The 19,902-nt window shown below is 46.4% G+C and overlaps 1 protein-coding gene across 1 annotated transcript in view; it reads left to right on the forward strand.

Annotated features, from left to right (window-relative positions):
- The window catches only part of itga7 (integrin, alpha 7), a 78,857-nt gene that overhangs the window by 35,860 nt on the left and 23,095 nt on the right, over positions 1-19,902 (forward strand). The window contains exons 2-12 of the mRNA XM_064967347.1: positions 1,957-2,164; positions 3,855-4,110; positions 4,995-5,126; positions 6,771-6,878; positions 12,821-13,028; positions 13,411-13,604; positions 14,321-14,409; positions 15,799-16,025; positions 16,129-16,190; positions 16,598-16,767; positions 17,128-17,277. Coding sequence (XP_064823419.1) covers positions 1,957-2,164; positions 3,855-4,110; positions 4,995-5,126; positions 6,771-6,878; positions 12,821-13,028; positions 13,411-13,604; positions 14,321-14,409; positions 15,799-16,025; positions 16,129-16,190; positions 16,598-16,767; positions 17,128-17,277 — 1,804 coding nt within the window. The remainder of the gene's footprint in view (positions 1-1,956; positions 2,165-3,854; positions 4,111-4,994; positions 5,127-6,770; positions 6,879-12,820; positions 13,029-13,410; positions 13,605-14,320; positions 14,410-15,798; positions 16,026-16,128; positions 16,191-16,597; positions 16,768-17,127; positions 17,278-19,902) is intronic.

Raw genomic sequence — 19,902 nt, forward strand, 5'->3', positions numbered from 1 at the left:
TCTCTCTCTCTCTCTCTCTCTCTCTCATGCACTCTTTCTCTTCTCTCTCTCTCTCTCTCTCTCTCTCTCTCTCATTCTCTCTCTCTTCTCTCTTTCTCCCTCTGTCCCCCTTTTGCTCTACCTCTTTCTAATTCCCTCTCTTGACTCATTCTTCCTCTCTTTCTCTCTTTCTCTCTCTCCCACTCCCTCCACTCCCCCCACTCTCCCACTCTTTCTCTGTGTCTAGTTTCTGGGCCTGTGCCATGCGATGGCTGATAGAGGAGAGAGAGGAGAGAGAGAGAGAGAGAGAGAGAGAGAGAGAGAGAGGAGAGAGAGAGAGAGAGAAATTGGTTGGTTGGAATGTTGTTCAACGGTGCGTTTTTAAATAGCCCCCTGGACCAGCCAGCCCGTATAAGGCAGAAGCCAGAGCCACTGAAAATGCAACCGTTACAAAAGATAGGAGGGGGAGGGAATCATGATAACACACAGTAGTATCAGTGATAGATGCAACCTCCCAGTAATACGTTGATGCTTTTTGTGTCAAAGAATAGAGAGCTCACTGAAAGTAACTGACGTTGTTGTCAACAACATGTCAAATATACAACATCTAAACTAACTAGCTCAGGAGAGCAGGTCATACGTAACAATAATCGTAATTTATTACATTTCTATATCACGTTTCATAGAATCTCAAAGCGCTTCAAAAACAAACAAGCAATATGTCAGGACAGGTCAACCAATAACCACATCTTTATCCTCCAAAGAGGATAAAGAGGGTTAGTTCATGACTTGAGTGGAGAGAGCTGGATAGAGGATGGTAGATGATGGTTGATGTCGTCTGTTGATGATCTTGTAGAGCTGAAGTCTGGGAACCAGCCTGAGTCTTATAGCCTCTGGACTGCTCCTTGTCCACTCTGTGTAACATCCATTTGGCTGATGACTCAGCAGCTCTGGGTGCCAGAAAGATCACCACACAAAGTTCAGAATAGAAGCCAGTCGTCCTCACTACGATTCCTCTATCTGCCATTCTTCAGGCGGTTCCTCAAATTGGCAGCCAGGTGAAATTAAAAAGCTGGTACTGTGTCCAGATGCATTTTTCAAACCAAAACATTAAACCTTAGGGTCGGAAGGGTTTCCTGTTTTCTGACCATGTGACCTGACCAGAAACAACTCCAGGAACCAATAAAAGTCCATAACTACAGTATGGTGCCCACAGTGTTTACTGGTCAGGGGGTGACTGTTGGGATTGTAGGTATGTTGCCAGTATCACCAGAACCCAGAACCAAATCTTGAGTGTGCTGGCCAGCTACTTAATAATTTGTGTTTCGATCAGTCTGTCATGAAAGACTATGCTCCTAGTAACAGTTGTGTGTGAAGGAAGCTTTCCTGGCCTAAAAGACAGTGGTGGAAAAAGTAAGCAACTGTCATATTTGAATAAAATGAAATATAACTTAATGGATAATAACTCAAGTAAATGTGAAAGTCACCAAGTAAAATAATACTTGAGTAAATTCATAGTATTTGGTTTTAAAAGATCCTTAAGTATCAAAAGTAAAAGTAAAAATATGAATAATTAAAAAATACTTATATAATGCAAACCAGATGGCACCATTTTTCATGTTTTTTTTAATTTACGGATAGCCAGGGGCACACTCCAACACTCAGACATAATTTACATATCAAGCATTTGTGTTTAGTGAGTCTGCCAGATCAGAGGGCAGAGAGATGACCAGGGTTGTTCTCTTGATAAGAATGTGAATTGGACCATTTTCTGTCCTGCTAAGCATTGAAAATGTAACAATTCATTAATTTATAAGTCCAAAAATGGATGCAGCAACTACTGATTACCCTTTTAATGGATACTCCCAAAAACAATCACATACAGTATGAAACAATATAATACAATTTGCTACACTACAACACTTTTATTGTCCATTTCCATAGAAATTCATGTGTGTTTGTGTGTCTTGCGAACAGGATCCTGGTGGGGGCGCCGCGGGCCAGAGGACTGGGCCTGATGCAGAGGAAGCGCCCTGGCGCTCTGTACCGCTGTCCAATCACAGGCGAGGAGTTTGACTGCGAGCGTGTGGACATCGATGGAGACGTAAACCTAGACTGGGAAAGCAAGGACAACCAGTGGCTCGGAGTAACAGTCAAGAGCCAGGGGATTGGAGGAAAGGTGGTGGTTAGTACACAGTACACAATCACACAGAGGTTTCCCTGACCAACTCCAGGCCCTGGTTAGAGCCTGTAGCTAGGGCACAGAGGTTTCCCTGAATAACTCCAGGCCCTAGTTAGAGCCTGTAGCTCGGGTCCAGAGGTTTCCCTGAATAACTCCAGGCCCTGGTTAGAGCCTGTAGCTCTAGTCCAGAGGTTTCCCTGACCAACTCCAGGCCCTGGTTAGAGCCTGTAGCTCGGGTCCAGAGGTTTCCCTGAATAACTCCAGGCCCTGGTTAGAGCCTGTAGCTCGGGTCCAGAGGTTTCCCTGACCAACTCCAGGCCCTGGTTAGAGCCTGTAGCTCTGGTCCAGAGGTTTCCCTGAATAACTCCAGGCCCTGGTTAGAGCCTGTAGCTCGGGTCCAGAGGTTTCCCTGACCAACTCCAGGCCCTGGTTAGAGCCTGTATCACTGGCTCAGAGGTTTCCCTGGTCAGTTTGAGTGGTTAGGACAGCGTTTTCCAAACTCGGTCCTCGAGACCCCAAGAGCTGCATGTTTTGTTTGCTCTAGCCCTCCACAGCTGATTAAAATAATCAACTAATCATCAAGCTCTGATTATTTGAATCAACTGTGTAGTACCAGGGTAAAAACCAACACACGCACCCCTTGGGCTAGCCAAGACAGAGTTTGGGAAAGGCTGAGTTAGGAAGAACTCATGTTTGTAGAATAGCTAGCCATCTATTGTAGTTGTCTCAGTTATGCTGAGATGGTACTGCTACTGCTCCTGCCTCTGTTCAGACCTGTGGGACCTCTTCAATGAACCGAACCTGTGGGACATCTTCAATGAACCAGAGCTGTGGGACCTCTTCAATGAAGAGGCGGCAGGTAGCCTAGTGGTTAGGGCGTTGATCCAGTAACCGAAAAGCTGCTGGGTTGAATCCCCGAGCTGACAAGGTAAAATCTCTCATTCTGCCCCTGAACAAGGCATTTAACCCACTGTTCCTAGGCCGTCATTGTAAATAAGAATTTGTTCTTAACTGACTTGCCCAGTGAAATATAGATATATTTTTAAATGAATCAGACCTTTGGGACCAATTCAAAGAACCAGACCTGAGGGACCAATTCAATGAAGCAGACCTGTGGGACCAATTCAAAGAACCAGACCTATGGGACCAATTCAATGAAGCAGACCTGTGGGACCAATTCAAAGAACCAGACCTGTGGGACCAATTCAATGAATCACACCTGTGGGACCAATTCAAAGAACCAGACCTGTGGGACCAATTCAATGAAGCAGACCTGTGGGACCAATTCAATGAATCAAACCTGTGGGACTAATTCAATGAAGCAGACCTGTGGGACCAATTCAATGAAGCAGACCTGTGGGACCAATTCAATGAAGCAGACCTGTGGGACCAATTCAATGAATCAAACCTGTGGGACCAATTCAATGAATCAAACCTGTGGGACCAATTCAATGAATCAAACCTGTGGGACTAATTCAATGAATCAGACCTGTGGGACCAATTCAATGAATCAGACCTGTGGGACCAATTCAATGAAGCAAACTTGTGCCCACCTGTACGAGATGTGTTTAGCATGTCTGTAGTGTACTAGACCATCTATTCCAGTTACTTAGCTTCTCTGCCGCCTCGGTCCAAACCTGTAGGACCTCATCAATGAACCTGCTACTCTATACCTCTCCTGTCCCTTTTTCAGACGTGTGCCCATCTGTACGAGCTGCGTCAGCGCGTGGGCCTGCCGTCGGAGACACGGGACCCCATCGGCCGCTGCTACGTACTCAGTGAGGACCTGACCGAGAGGGATGACCTAGATGGAGGGGAGTGGAAGTTCTGTGAGGGGCGACCGCAGGGACACGAACAGTTTGGCTTCTGTCAGCAGGGTCTGTCTGCCGCCTTCACACCCGACAACCAATTTATCATGTTCGGAGCTCCTGGAACGTACAACTGGAAAGGTACAGTGACAGGCCGATTATTATTATTTGTTTATCTAATTGAGACACACCTGTATAAATACAGGTTAAATAGTGATGACTGACAGCTGAGGTGTTTCAAATGGTAGTTAAGTCAAAGCTTGTTGTCAGATGTTTTCATACACGTCTTGTTCATACACGTCGATTCAGCTACTATACAGTATGCCTTTACTTTACTTATATGAATCCTAAAAAATATTTTTGGCACTTTCTAAAATGATGGAGTTAGACTGAAACTATATTACTGGGGCTTTTTAGTTGGTTTTTCCCTTACAGTTGTCTTAGATGCTGAAGCTTACAGAAAAGAAAACTACCCAAAAGCCATCAATTCTGTTTTCATAAAATGACATGTATTTTAGTGGACAAATCATTGCCTGCTGATAAGCCTACTGCCTGGCCTCCGCAGTCATACTGATCGATCAAAGTGATTGATTCCCAGCAGGTAGTTAATGGGATGATGGATGGAACTGTCATTATTTAATGTCAGGGATCAACATGGCTGGAATTATGGATCATTGTTTCATATATTAAACAGGCCTTAGGTGGAGTCACGATTTACATTATATTGTACTTGACATTTTCACTGTGGAACCCTAGAGATGGTTTACTTTGTCCTGTACATAACTGTTTTGTATGTGTTTGAAAATGAAAGTGTGTGTGTGTGTGTTTGGCAATAGAGAAAGAGATAGTGTGCGTGTGTGTGTGTGTGTGTGTGTGTGTGTGTGTGTGTGTGTGTGTGTGTGTGTGAGAGAGAAAGGGAGAAAGGGAGAGAGAGGGAGAGAAAGAATGCTTGTCTGTGTCTGTGTGTCTGTCTGTGTGTCTGTGTGTCTGTGTCTGTCTGTGTCCTCTAACTCTATTCCTTCCAGGAGAGATGCGCGTCCAGCTACTAAACCAGACTTTACTGGATCTGGGTTTCTATGACGACGGGCCCTATGAAGTGGCGGATGAGAAACAGCTGAATGCTCAGCTGATCCCTGTTCCCTACCATAGTTACCTGGGTAGGACCGTCCCTGCCCTGCCCAGCCCTCTCCTGCTCCTCTCACACAGCTGTCTGCCTGCTGCACTGTCTCACCAGAGATCACTGAGCACAGCATAGGACAGGACAGGAGAGAAGGTCGGGGAAGGATGACAACTGACGACACACTCTACCCAAAATAAATACCTATCGCAGACCGAGAGGACTCAGAGTAGCTACCAACATGGGGCTATAAAGGCAGACTGGCCCAGACCAGTGCGGTGCAGACCAGTAGTTTTTTTTTTTATTTTACCTTTATTTAACCAGGCAAGTCAGTTAAGAACAAATTCTTATTTTTAATGACGGCCTGGTAACAATGGGTTAACTGCCTGTTCAGGGGCAAAATGACAGATTTGTACTTTGTCAGCTCGGGGGTTTGAACTCGCAACCTTCCGGTTACTAGTCCAACACTCTAACCACTAGGCTAGCCTGCTGCCCCAGGACTACATAGGGAAAAGGTGGCATTTCAGACACACCCTTGTACTGTTTCTCTGTTTCTCTCCTGTCCGTATGGGCCAGCCCTGACCCTGTTCTGTGTATGAGTGTGATTCACCAGAGCTCCACCTCAATATTCTGAATACTTTCCCACATGAACTGGCTACTGTAGGAATGGACCAATCATGAAGTAGCTACTGTAGGAATGGACCAATCATGGAGTAGCTAATGTAGGAATGGACCAATCATGAAGTAGCTACCGTAGGAATAGTCCAATATAAATGACACGCAGAGAGACTCTGTGCCCTGTGGATCAGGGTCATAAATATTACAATATAATAATAGGCTATTTAAGAGCTATATTATTATTATCTCACAGTCGACATGGCCTGTTGGTGTATCTGCTTGTAATGATAATAATAATAATTATAGTATAATAAAATATAGCATACAATATATATAAAACTTGTACTTTGGTAGCACATTTCTGTCATGCCATACCGAAATTGGCTAAAAAAATACAAAGTGGTCTGGGGCCAGTCTATTTCATAGTCAGAGCAGTTGGTTAAACAGCACAAACAGATCTGGGACCAGGCTATATAATACAGTCAAAGGAGTGGTCTAAAGACACAAACCGATCTGGGACCAGCCAAAATCATAGTCAAAGGAGTTGGCTAAACAGCACAAACAGATCTGGGACCAGCCAAAATCATAGTCAAAGGAGTTGTCTAAACAGCACAAACAGATCTGGGACCAGCCAAAATCATAGTCAAAGGAGTTGTCTAAAACAACAAAGAGAATTTGGCTAAACATTACAAACTGATCTGTGACCAGGCTAAGTCTGTCTGTTCTTGGAGTCAGTGGGTTTGCGTTTCCCCCACAGACAGTTCTGGCAGTGCATTCTGGGTACAGCGTGAGTCAGTCTTGTCATCCTTCTGTTAGGTACCAGTGGTTTACCCACAAACCACTGGTACCAGGAAGAAGAAAACACACAATCACAGCACAGTCCTTTCTCACCTACACTCCCTCTCTCTCTCTCCTTGTCACCCTATTCCCCTTCACCACCTCCCCTCCTCCACTCCCTCTCTCTCTCCTTGTCACCCTGTTCCCCTTCACCACCTCCCCTCCTCCACTCCCTCTACCCCTCCCCTCCCACTCCTTCCTCTCTCTCTTCCTCTCTCTCGGGCCGCAGGGCTCTTGTTCATGGCTAGTCCCGATGAAGATGCGCTGGTGTACAAAACTCTGGAGCCACACTCCAACCGGCCCATGTTTGAGGACGTAGCTCAGAATAGCTACTTAGGTTTGTAGCTTGGAGTGAGGTGATTCATGTTGATACAACTTACTGTATCAAGTCTCCAGGGTTGTGGCCTATTCAATTTCAATGCCAGTCAATTCAGAATGTAAACAAAATTCCAATTCCAAATTGTCCACATTGAAAAGCATTGAAGAGAACTGGAATTTCAGTGTACTTCCTGAGTTGATTAGAATTGGAATGGAATTAACCCAATCCCTTCTGTCCTCCCTCCTGCCCTTACCCTCGTGTGTTGGTGTATGCTCGTTGCTAGCGCTTCTCTAGAAGGTGTTTAGAATGTACGTAGACTCCAACATAGAACTCCTGTCTGGTCTGCATGTCTCTCTGTGTTACTATCAGTCTGTACTGTCTGTCAGTCTGTTTGGTGTAGTGGTCTGTACAGCCTGCCAGTCTGTCAGTCCGTATGGTGGGGTGGTCTGCACAGACTGTCAGTCTGTATGGTGGGGCGGTCTGCACAGCCTGTCAGTCTGTATGGTGGGACGGTCTGCACAGCCTGTCAGTCTGTATGGTGGGACGGTCTGCACAGTCTGTCAGTCTGTATGGTGGGGCGGTCTGCACAGTCTGTCAGTCTGTATGGTGGGGCGGTCTGCACAGCCTGTCAGTCTGTATGGTGGGCGGTCTGCACAGCCTGTCAGTCTGTATGGTGGGGCGGTCTGCACAGCCTGTCAGTCTGTATGGTGGGGTGGTCTGCACAGCCTGTCAGTCTGTATGGTGGGGTGGTCTGCACAGCCTGTCAGTCTGTATGGTGGGACGGTCTGCACAGTCTGTCAGTCTGTATGGTGGGGCGGTCTGCACTGCCTGTCAGTCTGTATGGTGGGGCGGTCTGCACAGCCTGTCAGTCTGTATGGTGGGGCGGTCTGCACAGCCTGTCAGTCTGTATGGTGGGGCGGTCTGCACAGTCTGTCAGTCTGTATGGTGGGACGGTCTGCACAGTCTGTCAGTCTGTATGGTGGGGCGGTCTGCACTGCCTGTCAGTCTGTATGGTGGGGCGGTCTGCACAGCCTGTCAGTCTGTATGGTGGGGTGGTCTGTACAGCCTGCCAGCCTGTCAGTCTGTATGGTGGGGCGGTCTGCACAGCCTGTCAGTCTGTATGGTGGGGCGGTCTGCACAGCCTGTCAGTCTGTATGGTGGGACGGTCTGCACAGCCTGTCAGTCTGTATGGTGGGGCGGTCTGCACAGCCTGTCAGTCTGTATGGTGGGGTGGTCTGCACAGCCTGTCAGTCTGTATGGTGGTGCGGTCTGCACAGCTTGTCAGTCTGTATGGTGGGGCGGTCTGCACAGCCTGTCAGTCTGTATGGTGGGGCGGTCTGCACAGCCTGTCAGTCTGTATGGTGGGGCGGTCTGCACTGCCTGTCAGTCTGTATGGTGGGGCGGTCTGCACAGCCTGTCAGTCTGTATGGTGGGGCGGTCTGCACAGCCTGTCAGTCTGTATGGTGGGGCGGTCTGCACTGCCTGTCAGTCTGTATGGTGGGGCGGTCTGCACAGCCTGTCAGTCTGTATGGTGGGGCGGTCTGCACTGCCTGTCAGTCTGTATGGTGGGGCGGTCTGCACAGCCTGTCAGTCTGTATGGTGGGGTGGTCTGCACAGCCTGTCAGTCTGTATGGTGGGGTGGTCTGCACAGACTGTCAGTCTGTAGTTGACTCTATGATGTGGTGGTTTGGAGCTGTCCAGGGTACCTTGGTGTTGGTTCTATATACAGTACATCTATATTTACATTCTCATCTACGTTTTGTAGATACAGGTACCTTTGCAAAGTAAAATAAAGGGGTTTGAAGTGAAATAAGTAAGTAAGTAAAGCAGAATTTAAAAACAAATTTCATAGTGAACAAAATATTCTGAGATCACAGTGGTAATCGTTTGTCGGATTTTGTGTAGAAAGACAATACCAACACTAACATGTACAGTATACTGTATCTCAAAGAGTGATTTGCAGAAGGTTGAATGATACTGCTCCCACAGCGTAGGCCCCATGGGGAATAGAGTGTTTAGAATCTGCGTTCTAGTGAACAGTTAAGAGCAGTCCTTTCCTTGGAGCTGAGTGTTAAGAGCAGTCCTTTCCTTGGAGCTGAGTGTTAAGAGCAGTCCTTTCCTTGGAGCTGAGTGTTTAGAGCAGTCCTTTCCTTGGAGCCGAGTGACATCTCTTTTATCGATAAGAGATACTTGCTCATTCCCATTTTAGATCCAGCTAATGGACTCTAACCAATAACGTTTTGTCCATCCGATTGATTGTTCCCATCAACCATGTGGATCTATTCTACATCTGTAAACCCCTCTATTCTCATCCTCCTCTATACAACAACTTGATTGCCTCCCAAAGAGCTCCTTATTCCCTATATACAGTATAGTGCATTGTGGGCCCTATAGGCTCTGGTCTAAAGTAGTGTACTGTGGGCCCTATAGGCTCTGGTCTAAAGTAGTGTACTGTGGGCCCTATAGGACCTGGTCTAAAGTAGTGCCCTATATAGATAATAGGGTTCTTTTTGGGAGGAATATCCTGCCTTATCCCTCGTCCTCCACATCCTTAATGGCCATTATAACCTTTGACCCCTCACTTATAACTCGCTGCATGCCTCCATTGACCCTCTAACCAAATTACATAATGACTAAATACATATACCGTATGTTTTGCACGCTTACTAAAAGGCCACAGACAGACGATAGTGCCATTACTGGTTATGTTTTAGCTTAGTTAAATGGCACATTTAAGTTCAATCCTAATGAAAAATGCAGAATTAAATGTTAAAGGAATTTCACCACAGTCTGTGGTCATCTTCATCTCTGACTGACTTCACACGGGAATCTACTCATCTTGACTGATAAAGATGTCCAATGTACTGAATAGTGTAATAACAGTATGATCCTTTATAGTCCAGGACTTCCTGGGAAACCAGCCCTGTATGCATTCTATTATTGTTCTATGTCTAATGGAGATTCTCCAATAAAATGATGTCTTAGTACAAGACTAGGCTTGATATGTGTCCGGGAAACTGGTCCCTAATGTCTTACAATGTTAAAAGCTCATTGTAAATGTAAATAGCTTATAATTAAATCCAGTCTTTCGACTGAGTGAACAAGTCACTACCCAGGCAGCAGCAGTTGTACATGCTGTTTCTTCTCAGATCGTATCCATTAAATCTGATTACTGTTGGATAGAGAATTCAGCGTAGTCCACTGATGAGTCAGGCCCAGTTTTTCCACAGTAACTGCCAAAATAAATACTGCCAATGAAAAATGAAATGTTTCAATTTTCCAATTTGTCTCACACGATTTTCCGTTGACAGGAAGTCCCACTGAGAACTACTGATCAGAGATCAGTAAAGAAGCTACATTATATTTAGATCCATTTATACCTCACATAAGTCTTACAACCACAAGGGCCTGCACTGTAGACAGCTGCACAACACAACTGTTTGCAGGGACCCCATTCCCGAAACCTGGTGGGACCCATTCCCTAAACCTGATGGGACCCATTCCCTAAACCTGATGGGACCCATTCCCGAAACCTGGTGGGACCCATTCCCAAAACCTGGTGGGCCCCATTCCCGAAACCTGGTGGGCCCCATTCCCGAAACCTGGTGGGCCCCATTCCCTAAACCTGGTGGGCCCCATTCCCAAAACCTGGTGGGCCCCATTCCCAAAACCTGGTGGGCCCCATTCCCAAAACCTGGTGGGCCCCATTCCCAAAACCTGGTGGGACCCATTCCCAAAACCTGGTGGGACCCATTCCTTAAACCTGGTGGGCCCCATTCCCGAATCCTGGTGGGCCCCATTCCCTAAACGTGGTGGGACCCATTCCCAAAATCTGGTGGGCCCCATTCCTGAAACCTGGTGGGCCCCCTTCACAAAACCTGATGGGCCCCCTTCCCAAAACCTGATGGGACCCATTCCCAAAACCTGATGGGACCCATTCCCAAAACCTGGTGGGCCCCATTCCCAAAACCTGATGGGCCCCATTCCCGAATCCTGGTGGGCCCCATTCCCAAAACCTGGTGGGCCCCATTCCCGAATCCTGGTGGGCCCTAGTTTAAAAAAGGTTGCAAGATAAAGCCTCCCTTCCCTTTAAGGAGCAGATTGGACTTCTTTGTAAAAGACAGAGAGGATCAGACTTCTTTGTAATAGTAAAGGCCTCCGTTATTTTGGGTAGATATCAATTATAACTGTAGCATTCCTCTTAAAGGGACACAAATACATTTTTACTAGAGTTGTGATGTGACTTTTTTGCGTGAAAAGACAAATGAGTTCATCCCTCTCTCAAAGGCCTAGTTTGTTATATTTACAGACGTTTTCTCTTAATCTCTTAAAGGCCTACACTGTTACTGGATCACATGTCCAACTGTCACATTCATCTTAATGGGACTCAGCTCTATTATTCGCTTGTTCTACAGTGAGTCAGACAGCAGAATTTCACACCTGTTGCGATGGAGCTTCTACAAAATGCGTCCAAAACAGAAAATCTACCGAACACCTGTCTGCTGAACAACTAATGAGGTCATAGTCTACATTTTAGTCATTTAGCAGACACTCTTATCCAGAGCAACTAGTAAGTGCCTTGCTCAAGAGCACATCAACAGATTTTTCACCTAATTGACTTTGGGAGTTGAACCAGCGACTGTTCAATTACTGGCCTAACGCTCTTAACCACTAGGCTACCTGTTCTCTCAAGGCAACTTTTTTAACTAGTTATGATTCTCAAGCTGGTTAATTATTTGACCAGACTAAAATATACAAGCATAAGTCTTACAACCAGCTTCCTACAGTAGTTCAAACAACCTTTTGGTCATTCCACACCTGTCGCCCTGAACTTCTCTGTGTCCGTCTCTGTTTGTCTCTTTGGATGTTTGTCTAGAGGATGCTTTTAGCACAGTATTTGTCTGTCTCTGTTTTTGTCTATGAGATGCTTCTGCCTGAATGTTGACCCTGGACTAACACAAGACTCCCTGCCAATCCCTACTCTGACACCCCGCATGTTGGAATATAGCAACAACAACAAAAAATGTCATTGTGAATTAAATTATTTGATTTGTATCTGATATTTTTTCCACACATGCTCATGTCACACCACATGCATGTTCAATCCCCCCCTCTTTCACTATTTCCCTATACCACTGCAGACACACCCCTCACATCCCTACACACACCACATCCCTACACACACCACAACCCTACACACACCACACCACAACCCTACACACACCACATCCCTACACACACCACAACCCTACACACACCACATCCCTACACACACCACAACCCTACACACACCACATCCCTACACACACCACAACCCTACACACACCACAACCCTACACACACCACATCCCTACACACACCACAACCCTACACACACCACATCCCTACACACACCACATCCCTACACACACCACAACCCTACACACACCACAACCCTACACACACCACATCCCTACACACACCACAACCCTACACACACCACATCCCTACACACACCACAACCCTACACACACCACATCCCTACACACACCACAACCCTACACACACCACATCCCTACACACACCACAACCCTACACACACCACAACCCTACACACACCACATCCCTACACACACCACATCCCTACACACACCACAACCCTACACACACCACAACCCTACAACACACCACAACCCTACACACACCACATCCCTACACACACCACATCCCTACACACACCACAACCCTACACACACCACAACCCTACACACACCACATCCCGAGGGAGTAAATCCCATTAAAGTAAGATGAATCCTCTGTTTACATGCACTATAGTAAATCTAGGAATCTTCTGTTTCACTTCTTATCACACACACAGACCTTGTCTTTACCTCTGTAGAAGACAAGCATGCCCACCCCCTCCCTCACACACACACACACACTACTGCTACTAACTGTTATCCCATGATACCTTGCTCCAGGCTTCTCAGTGGACTCTGCTCAAGGCATAATGAGTCGTGGTGAGCTGACCTTCGTGGCGGGGGCTCCGAGAGCCAACCACACGGGAGCGGTGGTGCTGTTGCGTAAAGACAACATGTACCGCCTGGTGCCACAGCACATCCTGTGGGGAGAGGAGCTGGCGTCTTCCTTCGGGTACTCTGTGGCCACGGCTGATCTCAACAGTGACGGGTGAGAACTAATGCGCTAATGTCTGCTGCTGATGCTATTGATAGTCGTGAATTGGAATGTGTATACAGGTACTCTGTAGCCATGACTCAACAGTGGTGGCTGAGTAAGGTTCCACATTTCCAGAAAATTCCCTGTTCCCATGTTTTCAGAAATCCCAGATGGAAGTTCAATTAGGTAGGAAAGGATGGAATCCTATAACTGGGATTTCTAAAGAACCTTGGAAAACATTTATTTCAGTTACAGATGTTTATGTTTATATATAAATAATTCAATGTTTATATTTGTAACCATTATCTTCTTGTTTCCACCCAATATTCTGTAGCACTCTTTCTGAACCTCCCTCCCTCCCCTTTCTCCCTCCTTCCCTGTTCTCTCCCCCCAGCTGGACAGACCTGATAGTGGGAGCTCCTAACTACTTTGACCGAAAAGCAGAGATCGGAGGTGCTGTGTACATCTTTCTCAACCCATTTGGTAACTGGGAATATGCTCAGCCAATCAGGCTCAATGGAACCTATGACTCCATGTTTGGATTGACCGTCAACAACGTGGGAGACTTGGACAGGGACGGATATGACGGTGAGGAAGGACTGGATCAAATCAAAAGTATTTAAACAACATTCACTTTACAATCCACTGATTTGAAGGGCTTGAGTCACTGGGCCACATCCCAAATGGCACCCTATTCCCTATGTAGTGCATCACTTTTACCAGGGCTCTTGTCAGAAGCAGTGCACTACATAGGGAATAGGGTGCCATTTGGGACGCAGGCCTATTGTCTTTAGGTCACGAGTTCTCCTGATAATTTTATGAAAGAGAAAACAAAATCCTACACACTGCAGTTACCAGTACTACTGTTTATTACACACACACACACACACACACACACACACACACACACACACACACACACACACACACACACACACACACACACACACACACACACACACACACACACACACACACACACACACACACACACACACACTACTGCTACTAACTGTTATCCCATGATGCCTTGCTCCAGGTTGAGCTCCAGCAGGTGAATTTAAAAAGGGAAGTAAAAGTCCAGGTCACCTGAGCAAGAAACCTCTTGACTAGCGTCCCAAAATTCCAGGAACTTTCAATAAATTCCCTGGTTTTCCCAAATTCCCGTAATCAGGATAGAATAAGCAGGGAATCTGGAATTCTCCATCCAGGATTTCTGGAATTTATTGAAAGTTCAAAAGTCAATGTTTTAATGAGGCTTAGTAGAGTTTATATTCAATGTGTTTCTGTCTCTCTCCGTCCAGACATCGCTGTGGGGGCTCCGTTCGATGGGGATGGCAAAGTGTTCATCTACCGAGGCTTGTCCTCAGGCATCGACACCAAGCCTGCACAGGTAAGAAGAGCCTTTAGAAAGCTTGGTGCTCATCACTGAGTGTATTGAGTTGCACCTCCCCTGATTTTGCCCTCAGAACAGCCTCATTTCGTTGGGGACATGGACTCTACAAGGTGATGAAAGCGTTCCACAGGGATGCTGGACCATGTTGACTCCAATGCTACCCAAACTTGTCAAGTTGGCTGGATGTCCTCTGGGTGGTGGACCATTCTTGATACACACGGGAAACTGTTGAGCGTGAAAAACCCAGCAGCGTTGCAGTTCTTGATGCAAACCGGTGCACCTGGCACCTACTACCATACCCCGTTCAAATGCACTTACATCTTTTGCCTTGCCCATTCACCCTCAGCATGGCACACATACACAATCCATGTCTCAAGTGTATCAAGGATTAGAAATCCTAATATGACCTGTCTCCTCCCCTTCATCTAAACTGATTGAAGTGGATTTAACAAGTGATATCAATAAGGGGTCATAGCTTTCACCTGGATTCACCTGCTCAGTCTTTGTCATGGAACGTTAATGTTTTGTATAGTCAGTGTACATATCATATACTATATTTAATATGATACTGTGAAATTACCCTATGTATAATAGCAATATCCATGTATTTCAGTGTTTATGATTGCCATGTGTAGATTGATGCCCTTTTACTACAGTGGGATAAATCAGGGTCACACAGAGTGCTTCTTGGTAGTCTTGAACAAATGTTCCTTGAAACAAACATATACACCCCAGACACATGGTTCTGGGCTATTTCCCCTTACACTGTGTATAAGACAGTAGTTTAGGAATTGTTAGTTAGATTACTTGTTGGTTATTACTGCATTGTCAGAACTAGAAGCACAAGCATTTCGCTACACTCGCATTAACATCTGCTAACCATGTGTATGTGACAAATAACATTTGATTGGATTTGATTTGATAGAGTTGAAATGTATTCAATTTTGAGTTTGTATCCCAATATTAGACTTGACTATACATCACAGAAGACTGAAAAATAACAAAACCATTTGACATAGAAACACCAGATTTTTGTAAAAACAATTTTATTAATTCTGAAATTCTGAAAAATCTGAATAACATTCCACCCATGAGGCCAATAGAGGGTGATTTGGTCATTTGACTATAGGAAAGGGCTACAAATGGGGAAGCTTTAGTAGTCAATGGTGTCTCATCATATCAGAATCAAAGCCTTGACTCTGGTGTCGCAAACATATCGTTAAGTCTCAATAAAGTTGATGTGGTTCAAGTTCAACTAAGTTAACTGACTGATAACATCATACCCTAATTGCAGGTGTGTCGGACTATCTGAATAATAAATACAGGCTTAACGTTGCACTTGATTATACAAGTTAAGACATGTGACCTTCCTGTTGCCCCTCACAGATCCTGGATGGAGTGGACGAGGGGGTGAAGAGGTTCGGCTACTCCATCTCAGGAGGTCTGGACATCGATGGGAACCTGTACCCTGACCTGGCAGTAGGCTCTCTCGGTGATAAGCTAGTTCTGTACAGGTCTCGCCCGGTCATTCACGTGACCCGGGATGTATCCATCGAACCTAGGCAGTATATTGACTTGGAGCAACACAACTGCAAGGGGAGAGATGGAGTTTGGTAGGTCGCAAATAACATTCTTCTCATCCTTCACTACCACGTTTGGTAGTGTGCTTCTGCTGTTGACAGATTGTTGTTCGCTAACTTTATTCTCTGTTGTCAGTGTGGAGGTCAAAGCCTGCTTCACCTATACTGCTTACCCAGAGACCTACTCACCAGACATCAGTGAGTTACTGTACACCTCTCTGTTTAGAACCAGTTGGTTTTTCTGTCTGGTAATATGTCTAGCTGTGTAAAGTAGTGTGTTAATATGTCTAGCTGTGTAAAGTAGTGTGGTAATATGTCTAGCTGTGTAAAGTAGTGTGGTAATATGTCTAGCTGTGTAAAGTAGTGTGGTAATATGTCTAGCTGTGTAAAGTAGTGTGGTAATGTGTCTAGCTGTGTAAAGTAGTGTGGTAATATGTCTAGCTGTGTAAAGTAGTGTGGTAATATGTCTAGCTGTGTAAAGTAGTGTGGTAATATGTCCAGTAGCTTATCTCTGGTGTGTTGTAGTGTGCTGGCTTTTCTCTGACTCTCTTTCCTTCCTTCCTTCCTTCCCCTTCTTTCATTCCTGCCTCCCTCCCTCCCACTAGCCCTGGTCCTACTCATCGAGGCTGACACAGAGCGCAGGAAGCTCGGCCTGCCACACCGTGTTAGCTTCCTGGGTCGCAGTGCACAGGCAACGGAGTACATACACACTGACGAGGTGGAGCTGAAAGGTCAACGCCATCCCGCCTGCCAGAGCGCCACCTTCCAACTAAACGTACAGTACAATATGACACAATCATTTAATCTGAATACGAACGGGAGGTGTTAGAGATTACAGCTACAGAATATATCAATTACCTTTTCTTTCCACTATGCAACATCAAAAAAGGCAAACGCTAAGTGTTCAGTTCTGTCAGTGCTCTCTATCACCCAGTACACGAAGTTGCACTGTGTTACAACTCTGGGTAGAAAAAGTGTTTAAATTGTGCTTTATTTAGCTAAACTGGCATAATTTAGCAATTTAATAATTGACTTAAAAGTTGAAAACAAATATTATTTCGTTCCAACTCCAATATCATATGACTCCCATATAATTGAATTCCGTTGAGTAATCATTGAATTCTGTCCCTTACAGGAGAATATTCGTGATAAGCTGCGTCCCATCTCTCTGGCCATCACCCACACCATCAGACCCCCCATGTTCTCATCTGACACTAACCAAGAGGAACGAGACACGCTACCTCCTGTACTGAGTGTTTCCACCTCCAACACCCTACACTCTGAGGTCAGTACCTTTACCTCCTGTACTGAGTGTTTCCACCACCTCCAACACCCTGCACTCTGAGGTCAGTACCTTTACCTCCTGTACTGAGTGTTTCCACCTCCAACACCCTGCACTCTGAGGTCAGTACCTTTACCTCCTGTACTGAGTGTTTCCACCTCCAACACCCTGCACTCTGAGGTCAGTACCTTTACCTCCTGTACTGAGTGTTTCCACCTCCAACACCCTGCACTCTGAGGTCAGTACCTTTACCTCCTGTACTGAGTGTTTCCACCACCTCCAACACCCTGCACTCTGAGGTCTTTACATTTACCTCCTGTACTGAGTGTTTCCACCTCCAACACCCTGCACTCTGAGGTCAGTACCTTTACCTCCTGTACTGAGTGTTTCCACCACCTCCAACACCCTGCACTCTGAGGTCAGTACCTTTACCTCCTGTACTGAGTGTTTCCACCTCCAACACCCTGCACTCTGAGGTCAGTACCATAACCTCCTGAACCAGTGAAACACCCTACTCTGAGGTCAGTATTTTCCTGTACTGAGTGTTTCCACCACCTCCAACACCCTGCACTCTGAGGTCAGTACATACCTGTACTGTGATCCAACACCCTGCACTCTGAGGTACAGGGTTTTTTATATCCTGTACTGAGTGAACCACCTCCAACACCCTGCACTCTGAGGTCAGTTTTACCTCCTGTACATTTAAAAGATTCTATGGTCTAAGTGTTTCCACCACCTCCAACACCCTAACTCTGAGGTCAGTATTTAAGATCCTGTACTGAGCAACCTCCAACACCTGCACTTTGAGGTCAACCCGACCTCCTGTACTAAGTGACCACTTCCAACCCCTGCACTCTGAGGTTCAGTATGACTTCTTACTTTGTGTTTCCACCTCCATCTCCCGGACTCTGAGGTCAGTACCAACCTCCTGTACTGAGTGTTTCACCTCCAACACCCTGTACTCTGAGGTCAGACCTTTCCTCCTGTACTGAGTGTTTCCACCCCAACACCCTGCACCTGGAGGTCAGTACTTTGACCTCCTGACTGAGTGTTTCCACCTCCAACACCCTGCACTCTGAGGTCAGTACCTTTACCTCCTGTACTGAGTGTTTCCACCTCCAACACCCTACACTCTGAGGTCAGTACCTTTACCTCCTGTACTGAGTGTTTCCACCTCCAACACCCTACACTCTGAGGTCAGTACCTTTACCTTGTACTGTATTCCACCTCCAACACCCTGCACTCTGAGGTCAATTTACTTGTACTGAGTGTTTCCACCTCCAACACCCTACACTCTGAGGTCTTTACATTTACCATTACAGTGTTTCACCACCTCCAACACCCTTCTGAGGTCAGTACAGACCTCCTTATCCAGTGTTTCCACCTCCAACACCCTGCACTCTGAGGTCTTTACATTTACCTCCTGTACTGAGTGTTTCCACCTCCAACACCCTGGACTCTGAGCCACTTTACAATAGTGCATCTAAATCCTTTACTCTGAGGTCAGTTACTTTACCTCCTGTCCTGAGTGTTTCCACCTCCAACACCCTGAGGTTTCAGGTGTCTCCTGTACTGAGTGATTGACCCGCTCCAACACCCTGCACTCTGAGGTCAGTACCTTTACCTCCTGTACTGAGTGTTTCCACCTCCAACACCCTGCACTCTGAGGTCAGTACCTTTACCTGGTACTGAGTGCCAGAGGTGGACCTCCAACACCCTGCACTCTGCCTGGTCAGAGCCTGGAGTACTGAGTGTTTCCACCACCTCCAACACCCTGCACTCTGAGGTCAAGCACCATGGTCTTGTACTGGAGTGTTTCCACCTCAACACCCTGCACTGGAGGTCAGTACCGGAGGACCTCCTGTACTGAGTGTTTCCACCACCTCCAACACCAGCACTCTGAGGTCAGTACCTTTATCCTGTACTGAGTGTAGGGGTTCCACCTCCAATGGCACTCTGAGGTCAGTACCTTTACCTCCTGTACTGAGTGTTTCCACCTCCAACACCCTACACTCTGAGGTCAGTACCTTTACCTCCTGTACTGAGTGTTTCCACCTCCAACACCCTGCACTCTGAGGTCAGTACCTTTACCTCCTGTACTGAGTGTTTCCACCACCTCCAACACCCTACACTCTGAGGTCAGTACCTTTACCTCCTGCCTGAGTGTTTCCAGGACCTCCAACACCCTACACTCTGAGGTCAGTACCTTTACCTCCTGTACTGATGTTTCCAGCATGAACACTACACTCTGAGGTCAGCCACCGCCTGTACTGATGTTTCCACCTCCAACACCCTACACTCTGAGGTCAGTTTTCCTCCTGTACTGATCCACGCCAACACCCTTACACTCTGGGAGGTCAGTACACAATGGAGTTGTCACCTCCAACACCCTGACTGGCGAGACCTCATGTACTGAGTGCCACCTCCAACACCTGCACTCTGAGGTCAGAGCAGCTCCTGTACTGAGTGCCACCTCCAACACCCTGCACTCTGAGGTGGTGATCCTTTACCACACTGATATGTTTCCAGACCTCCAGACCCTGCACTCTGAGGTCAGTACCTTTACCTCCTGTACTGAGTGTTTCCACCTCCAACACCCTACACTCTGAGGTCAGTACCATAACAACA

The sequence above is a fragment of the Oncorhynchus masou genome, chromosome 6 (assembly GCF_036934945.1).
Source record: "Oncorhynchus masou masou isolate Uvic2021 chromosome 6, UVic_Omas_1.1, whole genome shotgun sequence".
Lineage (NCBI taxonomy): Eukaryota > Metazoa > Chordata > Actinopteri > Salmoniformes > Salmonidae > Oncorhynchus > Oncorhynchus masou.